The sequence below is a fragment of the Anastrepha ludens genome, chromosome 6, assembly GCF_028408465.1.
Source record: "Anastrepha ludens isolate Willacy chromosome 6, idAnaLude1.1, whole genome shotgun sequence".
Lineage (NCBI taxonomy): Eukaryota > Metazoa > Arthropoda > Insecta > Diptera > Tephritidae > Anastrepha > Anastrepha ludens.
Window position 1 is genome coordinate 120,591,391 of NC_071502.1, and position 14,828 is coordinate 120,606,218.

At 36.9% G+C, this 14,828-nt stretch overlaps 1 protein-coding gene across 1 annotated transcript in view; it reads left to right on the top strand.

The window, feature by feature from the left end:
* The window catches only part of LOC128868654 (putative uncharacterized protein DDB_G0285119), a 62,273-nt gene extending 52,925 nt beyond the window's left edge, over positions 1 to 9,348 (top strand). Inside the window, exon 3 of the mRNA XM_054110970.1 lies at positions 6,283 to 9,348. Coding sequence (XP_053966945.1) covers positions 6,283 to 6,286 — 4 coding nt within the window. The 3' untranslated portion in view covers positions 6,287 to 9,348. The remainder of the gene's footprint in view (positions 1 to 6,282) is intronic.
* The last annotated feature ends 5,480 nt before the right edge of the window (positions 9,349 to 14,828 follow it).

Genomic DNA, 14,828 nt, shown 5'->3' on the forward strand with positions numbered 1-14,828 from the left:
ACTCTCGTTTCACTGTCTTGCTTTATTCTCCACAATTCTCGTCAGACTTGTGAAAATAATGCCAACTTTGGATTTGCATTTATTTATACTGTCTTAAATTATTGAGGCTAGACAGCCTGTATGCTTATCCACCATTGGCGACAATCGCTAGACCAACTATGATACTTTCTGGCAGCCACCCGATCTACCAAACTCAGATTAATACATTTTGCGGTCTCAGTGTAGGATTGTCTCACGCCTCGAGTTGGTTGTTAGGAGACAGAAGCCCGATTTACTCTGCTTCCCCTGTACTCGTACTTCTGCAATATTTACCTCGGCGCTGCGAATTCTCATGCAAAGATTTTTTTATACGACTTTTTTTATTTAATATTACAGTCTTACGTCAATGCAATTATTTTTAGCTTTTCCACATTCTGCTATTAATAAAGTTTTAGGCTTATCAGGAGTGTGTGGTTTTTTTCTCACGCTTTAAAAAGTTCTTATCTGCAGTGAGTGGCTGTGTCGCTATTTATTATGGCACTAATATTTTTAATTTCCAATGGCGATATGCTAATAATTCTCATAATAAATATATATATAAATATTTTTTTTTTTGATTTTCAGTTCTTGTTGCATTGTATTTTTAAGCTTATTTTTTTGCATAATAATACAAATAATATTTTAAAAATAATTTTTTGTTTTATGCGCGAGAAAGCAGTCAGTACCGAAATAATATTTGATGATTTGGTGATTTGAAAAGAACCCAGCCAATGGTGCGCCCTTTTGATTATAAAGGGCCTTTCAAAAGACGCGTCCATATGTTGCTTTAAAATAATCTTAACAATTATGTGAAAAATTACGTAATTTAAATGTCCACCATGAGCAAGTCTAAAGGCAAAAAAATTCACCCACAGTCAATTCATGAATGCCCAATTGTTGGGAACGTCAAAAAATCGCATTTTGGGCAACAGCAGCAATATTCTCAACAGAGCCTCCAGTTTTTGGTCTGCCAGTCCTTTTTCTATGCTCGACAGAACCAGTTTCTAGAAATTTTTTCACCAACCTTTGAATTGTCGACTCGTTCGGACGATTATTTCTACCAAAAGAATCACGAATTTCTCTAATTTCGCGATATGTTGTTCCTAAAGATCGATTACTTTCATAATAAGTTTGAATAATTTTAACACGGCATTCTATTATGTAAAATTTCACTTCCGTCTACTTGGCAAACGGCGAAGATGACATGAAAAATAGTTACCGTCTAGGAATTATTCACTGCTGGCATCTAGGGCTCACTTTTGAAAAACCCAGTATGTTTTTAATAAGCAACTCTCATTCAACTGGCCACCATTTCAAGCAAGATTAGAATCAATTAATTTTTAAGTATTAGTATTATTGATTGGTTGTTTGTGGACTGCGACCTGAAGATGTCTATTGTGCAGCCATGCGGCCTATTCAGACAGTTTTAGGCTGTTAATAAATCCTAAAACTACTGTGGGCTTAATTTCTACCAGGAGGTTTGGATCTATAGTCCCGTGTTCTGCTGTTTCTTGTGCCTCTTTGCAGAGTCTACAGGAATCGTTTTCTAACGCTCCTATCTTTTTCATGTGATAATTAAGTTTACAGTGTCCTGTTAGTAGTTCACGGTAAAATTTTATGTCCTTTCTGCTTAGGTTAACGATTGCTTCTGCCTTTATCCGTTCTGGATCCAAGAGTATTTTCGATTGCCACATGCCCGATTGGGCTCTCCAGTCTCGATTAGGCCTCGTTGTTCCTGCTCGCGTAGAAAGGCACTTTTGAAGCTGTTATTTACCCCGCAAAAAGATTCAAGCCCTATGAAGGGAGTGTTTGTCCCCTTTTTCGCTAAAGTGTGCCCAATTTTTTTCCCTTCATGCCCCTCATGTCCCGGAACCCACATCAAGAAACAGATTTTCTTGATGCTAGGGTGTTGAGCGTTTTAAAACATTCCCAAACTAACCCTGATTGGAATGAGAGATATCTAGCGATTTTAGTGCTGCTTGACTGTCAGAGTATACTTCTTTTTCTTTGACATTGAGCGAAGTGCAGTTTCACAATGAAGTTTCTGCTGTTAAAATTGCAGATTCAAATACTGCAGAAAAATCTGACAAAAAAAGCTTTTAAACTGCACTTGTTAATTTCAATAAATTTCGCATTTTTAGCAATTTGAAATATTTTTTGGTATTTTTTTCACTTGCCTCATTTTAATGTTGTTTTAAATTTTTTTCATTTTCATTTTTCTTTTCTCATTTTACAATTGATTATTTAGTGAGCAAGCCCCATTTACCGCCTTGTCGTTTGCCTTATCATCACTGCTCGCTTATTTGCTAATTTTATTTCCATTGCTTTTCGCAAGTGTCGCGCCTGTCATTAATCAAAAAGTAGCAAACTGCAATGCCATATGCGCGCTGCAATGAAATCATCGTGAAGATCAAAGCGTTCAAAATGCATATGAATATGTCAGCACATGCACTTAAATAAACGATTATGGATGATTACATACATATACACATTGTATGTATGTATGCGCGTACGCGTAGTCGCATATGAATGGCGCGCCAGCGAGGTTATCAGCAACAGTCATTCACTCATTCAGGCAATGAGTTTGCAGGCAATCAGCCCGGTCAGCAGTCAATCAGCCGACGATCGGAACTCATTACCAGTTTTCACGGCTATTATTTCAATATTTTTTTTTTAATTTTTTTTCCTGTTTTTCTTTCTTTGTTTACATGCACCTATCGTTGTGCGGCATTGACGTGTACGCGCAGTCAACTGCAGCGAATGGTTTTCATGGCAACTTGCTAAACTGCAATCAATTTCTTTGCACTTACCACTGCTTTTGCTATAAAAAAAATGATTTGAAACGAGAAATTGAGTGTATATACATACATGTATACATTTTCTTTCTCAATAACATTTTGTTTTTTATTACTCTTATTTATGAAAATATTCAACACAACCGACTCCCACGTTTTTCCCAGCTTACTTGAGCTGCTGCCGCACTTGCATTCTCTGCTGTCTATTTCTGCTATTACTTCACTCATTCGCTTTGCAAGCCAGAAACAAGTTGTGACTAATCAGTAATGACAACTGCGAGCACACAAAAAAAAATGAAAAAAAATAAAAAAATACAAAATATTAAAAGCTAGCAATATAAAAACGGCAGCAGCAGCCGTGAGCGTGACAATGCAACGAAGTCAACCACGACGACAACACGACAAATGTCAAATGTATTCACTCGCTGTCATAAGCCGATTATGATGATGATGTAGCGTTTCGCTGAGCATTTTGTGTCAAATTAGTGGCTTTTTTTTGAAGTTTGATACTTGTTTTTTACTTTTTTGGGTATATTTTGATATTATTTTACCTAATTTTCGATACATTTTTTCCGCTTTGTATTTATTTTCACATACACATACATGTAAATTTTTTTCGGTTTCAATTTCGGGTACCACCTTTGATATGCCATAAATCAAGGTCAATTGTTGGTCAGTGATCGCTTTACTGGCGTAACGATCTTGTTACCAGCATTTCAGTGATGCGAGGAAAGTCTAATAAAAAAGCAAGGTAGAAAATTTTAATACAAAAAAAAAAATAAAAAATAAGTAATCACAATGAAGAGGGGATCAGAGAAAAGGGAAAGGGAGAGTCGAAATTCTTCTTATTTTATTTTAATAAAAAAGTGAAGTGCTCAGTGTGCGTTTTGCTGGACAAAATAATAATGGATTCAGAATCTGTAGTGTGACTAATGGCCGACACTTCGACCTAAAAGGACTCTTGTGCCCATGTTTTAGAAGTCACTAATGACCTAGACCTATGAACTAGAAGAAAGGGAAACTCTTGAACACGGTCTATGTTCTTGCCCTGCATTAGCTAGAATCGGAATGAAATGCTTAGGAGCTCTACAATATGAGAGGTTAGAATGTATCTGGGGACTAGAGCTTCAGAGCTTACTTAGATTTGCAATAGCCGCAGTCTTATTACAAGAAGCCTACCACAAAGAAACGCAAGGGTCAAACTTCATCTGCTTTCAGCCAGCTAGACCAATCTAACCTAAGCTAATAATAATGTACCTAATGACCGACACTTCTACCATTAAGTGTATTATTTCAGGTTCTATTTAACGGCGGCCGCCGTAGCCGAATGGGTTGGTGCGTGATTACCATTCGGAATTCACAGAGATAACATAGGTTCGAATCTCTGTGAAACACCAAATTTAACAACAAAAAAAAACATTTTTCTAATAGCGGTCGCCCCTCAGCAAGCAATGGCAAACCTCCGAGCGTATTTCTGCCATGAAAAGCTCCTCATTAAAATATCTGCCGTTCGGAGTCGACTTGAAATTGTAGGTCCCTCCATTTCTGGAACAACATCAAGACGCACACCACAAATACGTGGAGGAGCTCGGCCTAACACCCAAAATATATATATATATATATATATATATATATATGTTCCTTGTCTCGGGCTAGGAATTCCTGAAAAGCTAAAGTCTATTCCCACCAAGAGGTAATTTTGTGCAAATTCCTTTAGTATCCAAACACCGAGCTTCTTCTTGAGACCAGAGTTATGGAAGCTATTCAAACAGTGGTTTTGTGGCTGATCTTTCTTTGCTGGGCAATGAAACAAGTGCTCACTTGCAGGTTCGATTCGAGGATTCCCATGATTTTAATGAGCTTTTCGAGAATTGATTTTTCATATAAGTCAATCATATTGTGAACTTGGCAGTCTACAGTATACAGGGTCCGGCACTCGAAATGTAACCAATTAAAAAGGCCATTAAATTCATTTTATCCATTTCAAAGTAAAAATTTGTGAAAATAATACGAAATTAAAGAATCAATTTCCTTTGCTCGATATGACCACCTTTTGCCTTGAACATGGCCTTGAGACGGGCCAGAAACGAATCGCAAGCTGTTCGAATGTGACTAGCAGGTAATTTGGCCAACTTGCGGACAATGACTTTTTTCAGCGCTTCGAGACTGGTGAATCTTTAATGCATCGGATTGTGCGGACGTTATGAGGTTCGTAAGGTTGTTTTTTAGACATTCTTGGTTCATTCAGGCTTTGTGAGACGGTGCTGAGTCCTGTTCAAACGTCCATGGTCTGCCAGCGAAATGTTTGTTTGCCCACGGCTTCAAAGCAACCTCCAGAATACTTTCCCGATAATATTTCGCAATTACCTTGACGCGAAGATCGATGAAAACGATTGGAGAGCGCCCATCTACGGTTACAGCGGCCTAAACCCTTTACTGTGGCGGGTGCTGCCTCCTGGGGGTCAACCGATTACTCAAATTGTCGTCGAATGGTGGGTCAAATAAACACTATCGTTTTGGGAATTTACGAAATGCTCAATTTCAAGAATTTTTTCATCAGAAAACACAATGTTCGGAAATTGACAGCTTTCGGCCAAGCGAAGCAACTCCTTCGCTCTCTCAAGTCTGACTTGTTGCTGCTTTGGTGTGAGATCATGTGCCTTTTGGATCTTGTAAGGCGGATTCTACGGTCCGATATTTTCAGTTCTATGATAATTAAGCGCTCTGACACTTGTTTCTATGAGATGTAACTGCTGTAGGCTAAGGGTGCCATCAGGAATTCAATACCGGCCTCGCGGTTGCACTGCTCTCGCAAGATACAACGTCGATCCCCTTTCTTAGCATTGCCCGGGGTGCACCCGCACTATTTAATATGTGCTACTAGGAGGCTGAGAGTAGGATTTTGCATACCTCCTGCTGACGGTGTTGGGTGTACAAAATTAAATATACAAAAATGTGAAGCAGGTGTGAAATGGGGAAAAGGCAAAAGTGTGATTTTTGACCTACTTGAAACTTGCGCTTTATTATACCAAATTTCAATGATCTGTTGTGTAAAAGTGCATACCCGAAATTTTTTCAGAAAGTCCCATTAAAAAGTTTGAAATTTTGATGAAAATTTGCCAAATTTTTATACGATTTTATAAAGTTTAAAACTTTGCATTATATGGTTTTTTTATGTGTAGTATGAATATTCAAAACTTGCGATTATATGGTGTACACTTTCTTTTGTATATCGCAAGATTTTTGTCGGGAACACTTGCCATATTCCAGTTCTGCAATTAATTTTGCGTCCATTTAATATGTTCCTTCAGTAGATTTCTAGATTCAATGTTCAAGCTGAAAAAGTTTTAACACTTTGGTGTCTAAATTAAAGGAAAAATATTATTTTAAATTGGCGTGTTTTACTAACTTTGTCTTATATTTAATTTATATTTACATAACTTACCTTAATTCTTTCTTCTCTTAACAGGTAAGCGAGAGTTGTGTATATCTCACATCTGTTATCAGGAACTCCGTTTGCCGGAAGTGTTCAAAGTGCAAGCCTAGTCATCGCAGCCACTTAAAATGATGACTAAACAACAAATGCACGGAGCTGGGCACGCCTCTTTCTAATAAAAATACCCACTATGATTATATTTTGCAATGGTGAGTTAATCTCAGTGCAGAACCTAGAGAAATTCCTGCTGCCGGAAAGCACCGCAGAACATAAGGCTTGAGAATTATAATTAGTTCCCATCGATGCTCGTTTTCCGGCTGTTCGTTTGCAGTTACAATTTCTCACTTTGCATGGCAACACATTTCTATTTTTAAAAGCTACTTGACTGCGGCATAACGTAATTGTGTTTATAGTTAAGCGATTGCAAAAACAATTTTATGATTGAAAAAAATTACATCACCAGCAGCATTGCCGCAAAACAATGTAAATGTGTACGAACAACAAAACTATTCCAACTACCAGTTGTTGTAAGCTCGTGTATGAAATTGCATAGCAAATCGCGTGAACGCCAACGATGATGTGTATACGCTTTTAAGCGGTCATAAAAATATGGCAAAGAAAAAAAGTTCAATAAAAAATCAACTGTGCAACTAATTGTGTGGTTAATGAAAAAGTGAAATTGAGCTTGGGGTTTAGCTGAATCAATTAAAATGTTATTACATAAATTAATTTTTTAATAACTCAATTAAACGAATGTATGGATTAGATTAATGTAAAGGGGTGATCAAGCCACATTTTATAGTATTTTTATATTTGGTGTGAAGTTTTTATTAGTCTCATTTGTGATTACAAAAGCTGAACGTTTTTTTTTTAACAAGAACTATTTGTCTTCACGATTTCATGTTTATTACATTTGTTTTACTCTTCCTGTCAACCCACTGCAATAAGAATATTGAGCTGCAAAGCAAATAAATACTTCCACATACGCCAGCAAATGATAAAAAAGGCAGAACACAAAAAATGGTCTGCAATAAACCACGGAAAATTGCCGCAACGAATGAGATTGCAAAATTCGAGGAGTGACACTCAAGGATGCCAACCAAAGCGCAGAAAATAAGTGCAAAAATAAAAGTAATAAAAAGAAAACAAATCTTACGAAATGCCAAAGCAAAAGCAATATGCTAACTTTCAACGCTCCATCGCTTTTGAGTCGCAAGTGTAGCCATAAAAAAGGTTTGTCGTGCGGTTGCTGGTATCCATAACGGCCACAAACACGATGTTTTCTGTATATAATACATAATTTTAACAGTTGTACGTCAACAGCTCCAAATATATTGGCCAAATAAGGAACGAACTGGAAAAAGGCACTCAAATAAATGCAGACCAGACTGTCTGGAAGGGCAGACCTGATCGGAAGGCGGCAAATGGAAAGAAACACGAGAGGTGGCAAAAACACATAAAATTCAATAAAAAACGACTAAAATACAGCTGTGCAAAATCAGCAGATTTATGCTGCTTAGATGGTTGACGAAAGGAGACAGAACAGCCGACCGACCGACCGACCAACCGTAGCAATAGTCGCAGGAAGTTGCTCAAGCAGGCTGATACGTAGTAAGTCAAATATGCGCATAAAGCAGATATGTGCACATCTTTGTGCGCGTGTATGGTGGCATTCCTCTGAGCTTCTCCTTATGCCTGGCTATTTTGCCAACTGACCGCTTGCCTAACTGTTTAAGAAGCAGCTTATAAGCCAGTCACTTCTTTCAGATGCCTGCATTGAAAGCCTTTCTTGCGCATCGCTACTGATTTTGGCAGGCTATGGGCCCTGAAGTAATTGAGTTTGTTTTTCAGTTGCCTTATCGTTCTGAAAGGCTTGCAATGAAAACGAAATGAAATCGTGTCGAGTATCAGACATGAGATTTAGTAAAGCTTTAAGAGTAGAAGTTGCCAACAAAAGAAACTTCAGCAAGGGACAAAAAGAAGTTTTCTTATAAATGGGTAAAGCTAAATAAGTTGCCTAGAAGCGCTTATGTCAGCCTAGCTGAATGGACAGGGGGCAGATACCTTTAACGGCCATATTTTCCCTGATTTTTATTGAGATTATTTAAAAGAAGAGAGAGAAGAAAGAAGTCAATATATTTTTTTCAAAATTGGCACACAGTTTATTTAGTAGTTTGTAGTTATAAAATAATATAAAATTTGTTTTTTTTTTAATCATTTAAAATGGCGGATGTACACTCAATTCTTCCGGGAAGATTACAGTGGGGCTTCTCAATCGGTGGGCATTGTAGCATCGGCGTCAGTTAACTAAATACAAAAAACTAAATATTTTTTTGTTTATTAATGTCATAATTTCTATATGAATTAAACAAAAATGAAAAAAAAAAATTCGCGGAATAAAATGCTTAAAAACAAATTAATTTTGGGACGAATTTTCCTACTATTTTTTGCTTCGAAAAAATAATTTTTTCCAATTATAAATTCACATAGAAAGTAATATCATAAAAAAGATGTGCGCCAAATTTCAGGGAGATCGGTCAATAACTTTTCGAGTTATCGTGCACGCCAATTCGAAAAATATAGTTTTGAGAAAAACGCGTCTAAGTCGGCAATGTAATTATACCTCTCCCGGCGCTCGAACGCAAAGAATAGAGTCGTCACGGTTGACGATTTATAATATAAGAAATACTTAAATTTACGTTCTAAAAATTTGTTGAAACATTCTCAAAGGATTATATTAACATTAAATGAAAAAAAAATTTAAATTTTACTGGTATCTGTCCCTTTAAAATAGTTTCATGAAGTTATGGACTTTGAGCGGGAAAATGAACCACTCGCACTTGAAAAATATGAAGCAATAAAAGGGTTATGGAGTTACTTAAGCTGCACCAGAATGTTAGCCAAAATTTCCTTGTAAACATTAAAATCTTTGAGAAAAATTATATTTAGGGAAGACGGAAAAGCAGCAGAGGTTTCCTTCGTAGTAAAACCATTTTTTTTTTTTACTTTTTCAGTTCATTTATCTTCTCGATATATATTTAAAGGGCTACTTTGGTAAGAAAAAACCTAATTTTTCATTATTTGTCTTCGGTTAAATAGGTAAGAAATTTTCAGAACCTAATTTTTTTATTATTCTATTGTATTATGTCTAGAATCTTTTCTACATGTCTTTATTCTTGTTGCTGGTTTAAATAGTTATTTAAAAAATAGTAAATCGTTGTAGGTATCCAGTTTTATAGTCCATTCAATACTAGTATAAAAATGCAAGTTTCAAATAGCTCAAAATTCTCGTTGATTTTTGACAATTTTTTTTCGCTGAGTTGTTGATCATTTCTTTCAAAATTAATAGTTTTTGCGCCGCACGTTAATCATATTTGACATTTGTGAACTAAACAGCTGCAGCATCAATTTAAAATTTTCCGATAGGGTGATTAATTTTGCGCCACCACATATAGTATGCCTTAGCTGTTTTAATAAAATAATAAAACAAATAATTGGCGCGTACACTTCTGTTAAGTGTTTTGGCCGAGCTCCTCCTCCTATTTGTGATGTGTGACTTCGTGTTGTTCCACAAATTGAGGGACCTACCGTTTTAAGCAGACTCCGAACAACAGATGTTTTTTTATATGAAGAGGGATTTTGACTGCCGAGAGGCAGCCACTGTTAGAAAAAACTTTTTCTATCATTTTTCTGTTTCATTCGAACCTTCGAGCCTCAACCCGTTCGGCTACAGTGGCCGCCAGCTGTTTTAATATATGTAATATGAAATTCGAGAAAAATTCAGAGCGTTTCAAGTTCAAGTATTTTCAACCCTTAACGGCCGAGAGCTGTTTTTGTAATACTCGCCCATAAGACGACAGAAAATTAGTTGAAATTCTAAAACGTTTATAAGGATGAAAACTTTAACTAAACATTTAAACTGATTTATTTAGATATAAATTCAATATATTTACGTGATTTACAATTTTATATGATCAACAAACCAGGAATGTATACATTTTCAAAATTTGTTAAAGAAAACTACAGCGATGGGCGTTTTGGCCACTAAGGGTTAAAATAACATTTTTGCCATTTTTGAGCCCCACCAGTCCACTGAGCTTTGAAAGGCTGAAAAATTACATTTGCTCTCATTTGAATACCAAAAACTATACTGGCCAGTTATTCATGCAAAATTAGCATTCGAAAGGCCAATATTGAATTCATTTCGAAAAATTGGAATTACATAAACCCTTCCGCGATGTCTTTCTATTTGCCCACTAGAAGATTTCGCTATGCGACCAAATATTTGTTTATTTGTTTGTCTCATCTCTGCAGTGCCTTCAAATGGTTGGCTTTTCACGTGCACTATTTTCGACTACTTTTGCTGCAACCAGCTCAATAGTTCATCTTGGCCTGCACACACTGCATTTTTTCCGCTCTCATTTGGCAAACATATGCGAGACACTTTAGCAAGCTGAACAAATATAAAAAATCGCAAAATCTACTATCTACTGCTCTTGCCTGTAGTGTAATCTTTAAAGTCTCTACTAACTCAGCTGGTTTCATTGCATTATTTTGCCTTTTCTGTGCCTTCGGGCTTGGCGTCAAATGAATACCTTTGAGCTTAACATTTGTGCAATGGTGCGACAGCATATCCATTATACAAATACACATACATAAGTATATGAAGGTGTGTATGTATTTTTGATTCAGTTCGTTCGCTAACCTGACTCGTGTGCTGTTTGTTTGCTTCTATGCACTCCTTATATCCTTCCATCAGTAAATAGTCGGTGAAGAAGAAAATGAGACGCGATCATGACTTATTGCTTTAATATAAATGTACGTAGTAGCAAAGGTATTCCACAGGATTTTAAAATTGAATACTTGAAGAGAAACATTTGATATAGAAAATTAGAATTGCTTTTTCACGCTTTAGAATACCGTATGATTTTACTTAGAAGCTTTTGCGGAACTTGAAGGCAAAAACGGCTCTCAATTTAAGTAAAATATCGGGTGTTCTTTTAGCTGCATGAAAACTATCGTTATCGATAACTATGGTTTGACAGCTGAGGATGTCAAATTGAGTTGATATTTCTATTCAAATAGGTTTGCCAAGTCATGATGAGTCGTTCAACGCCAGAACAACGTTTCCAAATTGTGAAAATTTACTTTGAAAAATGTGCCTTTCTTCTGGCTGCAGTTGGTCTAGATGTCTCAACCTTTTCCGTGCTGCATTCAAGGAGATGGTGCATTGGAGTCTCCTCGAATTGGTCACAGAAGCGATAAGAGTCAGTGAACCATATCCCGATCATGTGCTGATGACTGCGCAGTCTGCAAAAGCCTGTGAGAATACTGTGAGAGTTATGAGTTTGTTTAACCTCTTTTGGTTGTTAGTCATACCACACAAATACAGTTGTGTTAATGGGATGTAATGAAATCGGTAAAAATAAAGTCAATGAAGGACTCTAAGGCTAACAAAGTCGCAGCTTTCGAATTAGGTTGGTATCCTTAACAGACATTGTCCGCTAGGGATTGTTTCAAGTCCTTTCCCTTACCTGGAAGAAGCACGTCGGGCAGAAGATCTCTCGAATACTAAAAGTCTTCTGGCAGTGTAAGAGAACCTTTGGCAAGACATGGGGTCTAAGACCGGCGATAGTACACTGGCTGTACATCACCCTGATTAGACCCATTATTACATACGCTTCTGTAATATGGTGGAAAGCCACAATGGGTAATTCCAGAGTAAACCCCCTAAACAGGCTACAGAGAAGTGTGTGCTTGGGTATCACAGGTGTCATCAGTACGACATCATGCCTTTAACGCCATTCTGAACTTGCAACCTCTAGACCTTCAAATTCGAAAGAAAGCAATGAAGGCGGCGTACAGGCTCAAGTTAAACGAAGTCTGGGGAAATGAAGTAAGCACTGGCCACTGCCAGATATACCACCAGTTGTCGGAGTGGTACACACTGTTCTCGATGCCGGTGGACTGTTGCCAGATAGAGATCAATGGTTAAGTCCAGAGAACCTATTAATGGGATCCAAAACCAGTGATGGAAGCGGACGAAGACACTAAGTACTCCTATGCCACAGGACAGACGGCCGCGGTATTCCTTATGGAAGTCTATGCCGTCTTGAATGTGGCGTACTGGCGAATTGAGAAAAAGTGGCGGGGCAACAGTATTGGAATTTGTAGTGACAGTCAAGCTGCACTGAAAGCTCTTGCTAACCCACGCTGCTCGTCGAAGTTAGTCGGTGAATGCAAGACAAAAGTGAACAGTGTTGCAAAACACAACAAAGTTTGACTTATTTGGGTGCCTGGACATTGTGGTATTACAGGGAACGAGTTAGCGGAAAAATTGACTAATGAAAGCTCTGCAAATATGCCACTAGGCCCTGAACCCTTTCTAGGTGTCAATTCCGCATCGATTCAACTATGGATTGACGACTTCATGAGGTCTACCCACAGAGGTCGTTGGTCTGAGTTGAACTCGTGCAGAGTAGCCAAGTGCTTTGTGAAAGAACCAAACAGAAAAACAGCGACCTTTCTCCTAAAACTCAGCAGAAAGGACCTGAGAGTACTGGTGGGTGTGATCACAGGGCACAACGTCTGTGGTCAGCATATGGCTACCATGGGGGTCGTAGACAGCCCGATATGCCTATCCTGTAGCTGTCCTACATTTTCCATAATCAGACTTAGGATATTGGGTTGCGATATACTGAGTATGGACAAAGTTAATACTCTTCCTTTCCCAGATCTCTTAAAATTCATCAATGAATCCAAGAGATTTGTGGAAGAGTGACCTCAAACTAATCATCTCAGCACTTTCGACCACCACGAACCTCACTTCGTCAAGGTGAACAATTTTGTTTACACCCCGATTGAAATTCGGAGAATGCGTGGAAGATAATCAGTTGATTTTGACATTCAAATCACTACATTCAAAAATGAAAATACATAGAAAATTTAGATTTGTAATAATCGACAATCACCTTTCATGAAGCCGCCTTGAATAAAGCTATTCGAAAAATTCAAAAAAGGCGCAACACTCCTGAATGGGTTGGGTTAAATGGAATAATTTCACTCTAGGACACCTACAATCACCTCATATCTATTTGGGTATGTGCATAATTTTTACGAAAAATAATTAAAAATAAAAAACACGAAATAATAACAAATCACTAATAAAAGGAAATTAATGAATATTTCGTTCACACAAAAAAACAGGCACCTTTAATTCTTATGTGTAAACAATTACCGATGTGGGTTAATGAGTACTAAAAGTCGTATTTAGTCTGATTTTGTTGATAGTATTAAGTTGTTGAGACCAACTATGTCATTTTACAATAAAAATGTAAGCAATAAAAATAATATTCACCGCAAAAATATTCTAAGTGGTCTATTTTTTCACAAAATCCATGGCTAAATAAATATTTATCAATTGTACGTATTTATTTCTGCGAAAATTAGCACAGCGCTGATAAGCGAGAACAAACCTTTCTTTGTTATAATTCAACCTGTAACTAACAGCTATAAACCGTAAGCAAACAAAAGATAGCTAAAATAGAGTAATAGGTTACATAAAAAAATTAAAAAAAAATTAAAACACGAAGCGCAATAAACTCATTGGCGTAGAGTAACTAATATGGCATGAATTGCCATAAATATGAAAATAAATGAATGTACCAGTATGAAATTGTGGAATTTAAAAAATATAAAAAAAATGTTCTTTGTTGTTATATTACGTGCTGCCTTGGCTCGTCCAGCTCACTTCGCATTAAATTTAACTACTTCAACTAACTTCTCTTAGATTTTTAAAGGATATTCAGACTCTTGACTAGCGTTTCTATGCTTGGTATTTTAATATTAACGCATTCTATTCTATGTCTTTCACTTCTACTAGGCCTCGTGAGTTCTTATCAAACCATCTTCTTGAAAATTTCTACTGCAATCAGATTGAATGAAGCGCAGCCTTAGACCGATGTAAAAATCTTAGATGTCATACCAAAAAACCTGCAGCTGCCAGAATACAAAACTTTACACAACTGTACTATTCGCTATTTTTGCAACAAATTTTCCACAAGAATACAACACACCAACCAATGGAGATCCTGATTCAGGGTCTGCGATATTTTTGAATAGATATTCATAGGCTAGATAATACAATAGATTTTGTGATAAGAATCCATGCAACTTTTAGCCTTTTCAGCTACTAACGAATACTTATTGATTACTTTGACATTAAATCATTCTAATTAAACCGCAGATATCAAGAGCAGGAGAGTTCTGAAGGAGTAGTATTGACTCCGGATTACAGATACATAACCGAGAATAGTGCATCAGATGAATTAGCGAGGAAAGAAACACAATCATTTTTGGGGAACTCTGCCCAAAAAGTCATTCTACTCTCTTTTTGATAAGAAAACAGTTCTGGTCATTCAAAAAGATGCATTCACTAATACGAGGATCGTTTGAAAAGTCCGTGCAAAGTCAGACAGATGGCACTACTGGCGCGTATTGAGGTTATTTTTAGTTAGTAACATCTCTTAGAAGAACACACACCAAGTTTCAGCCAGATCGGTGGTTCGTCTATTTCTTTG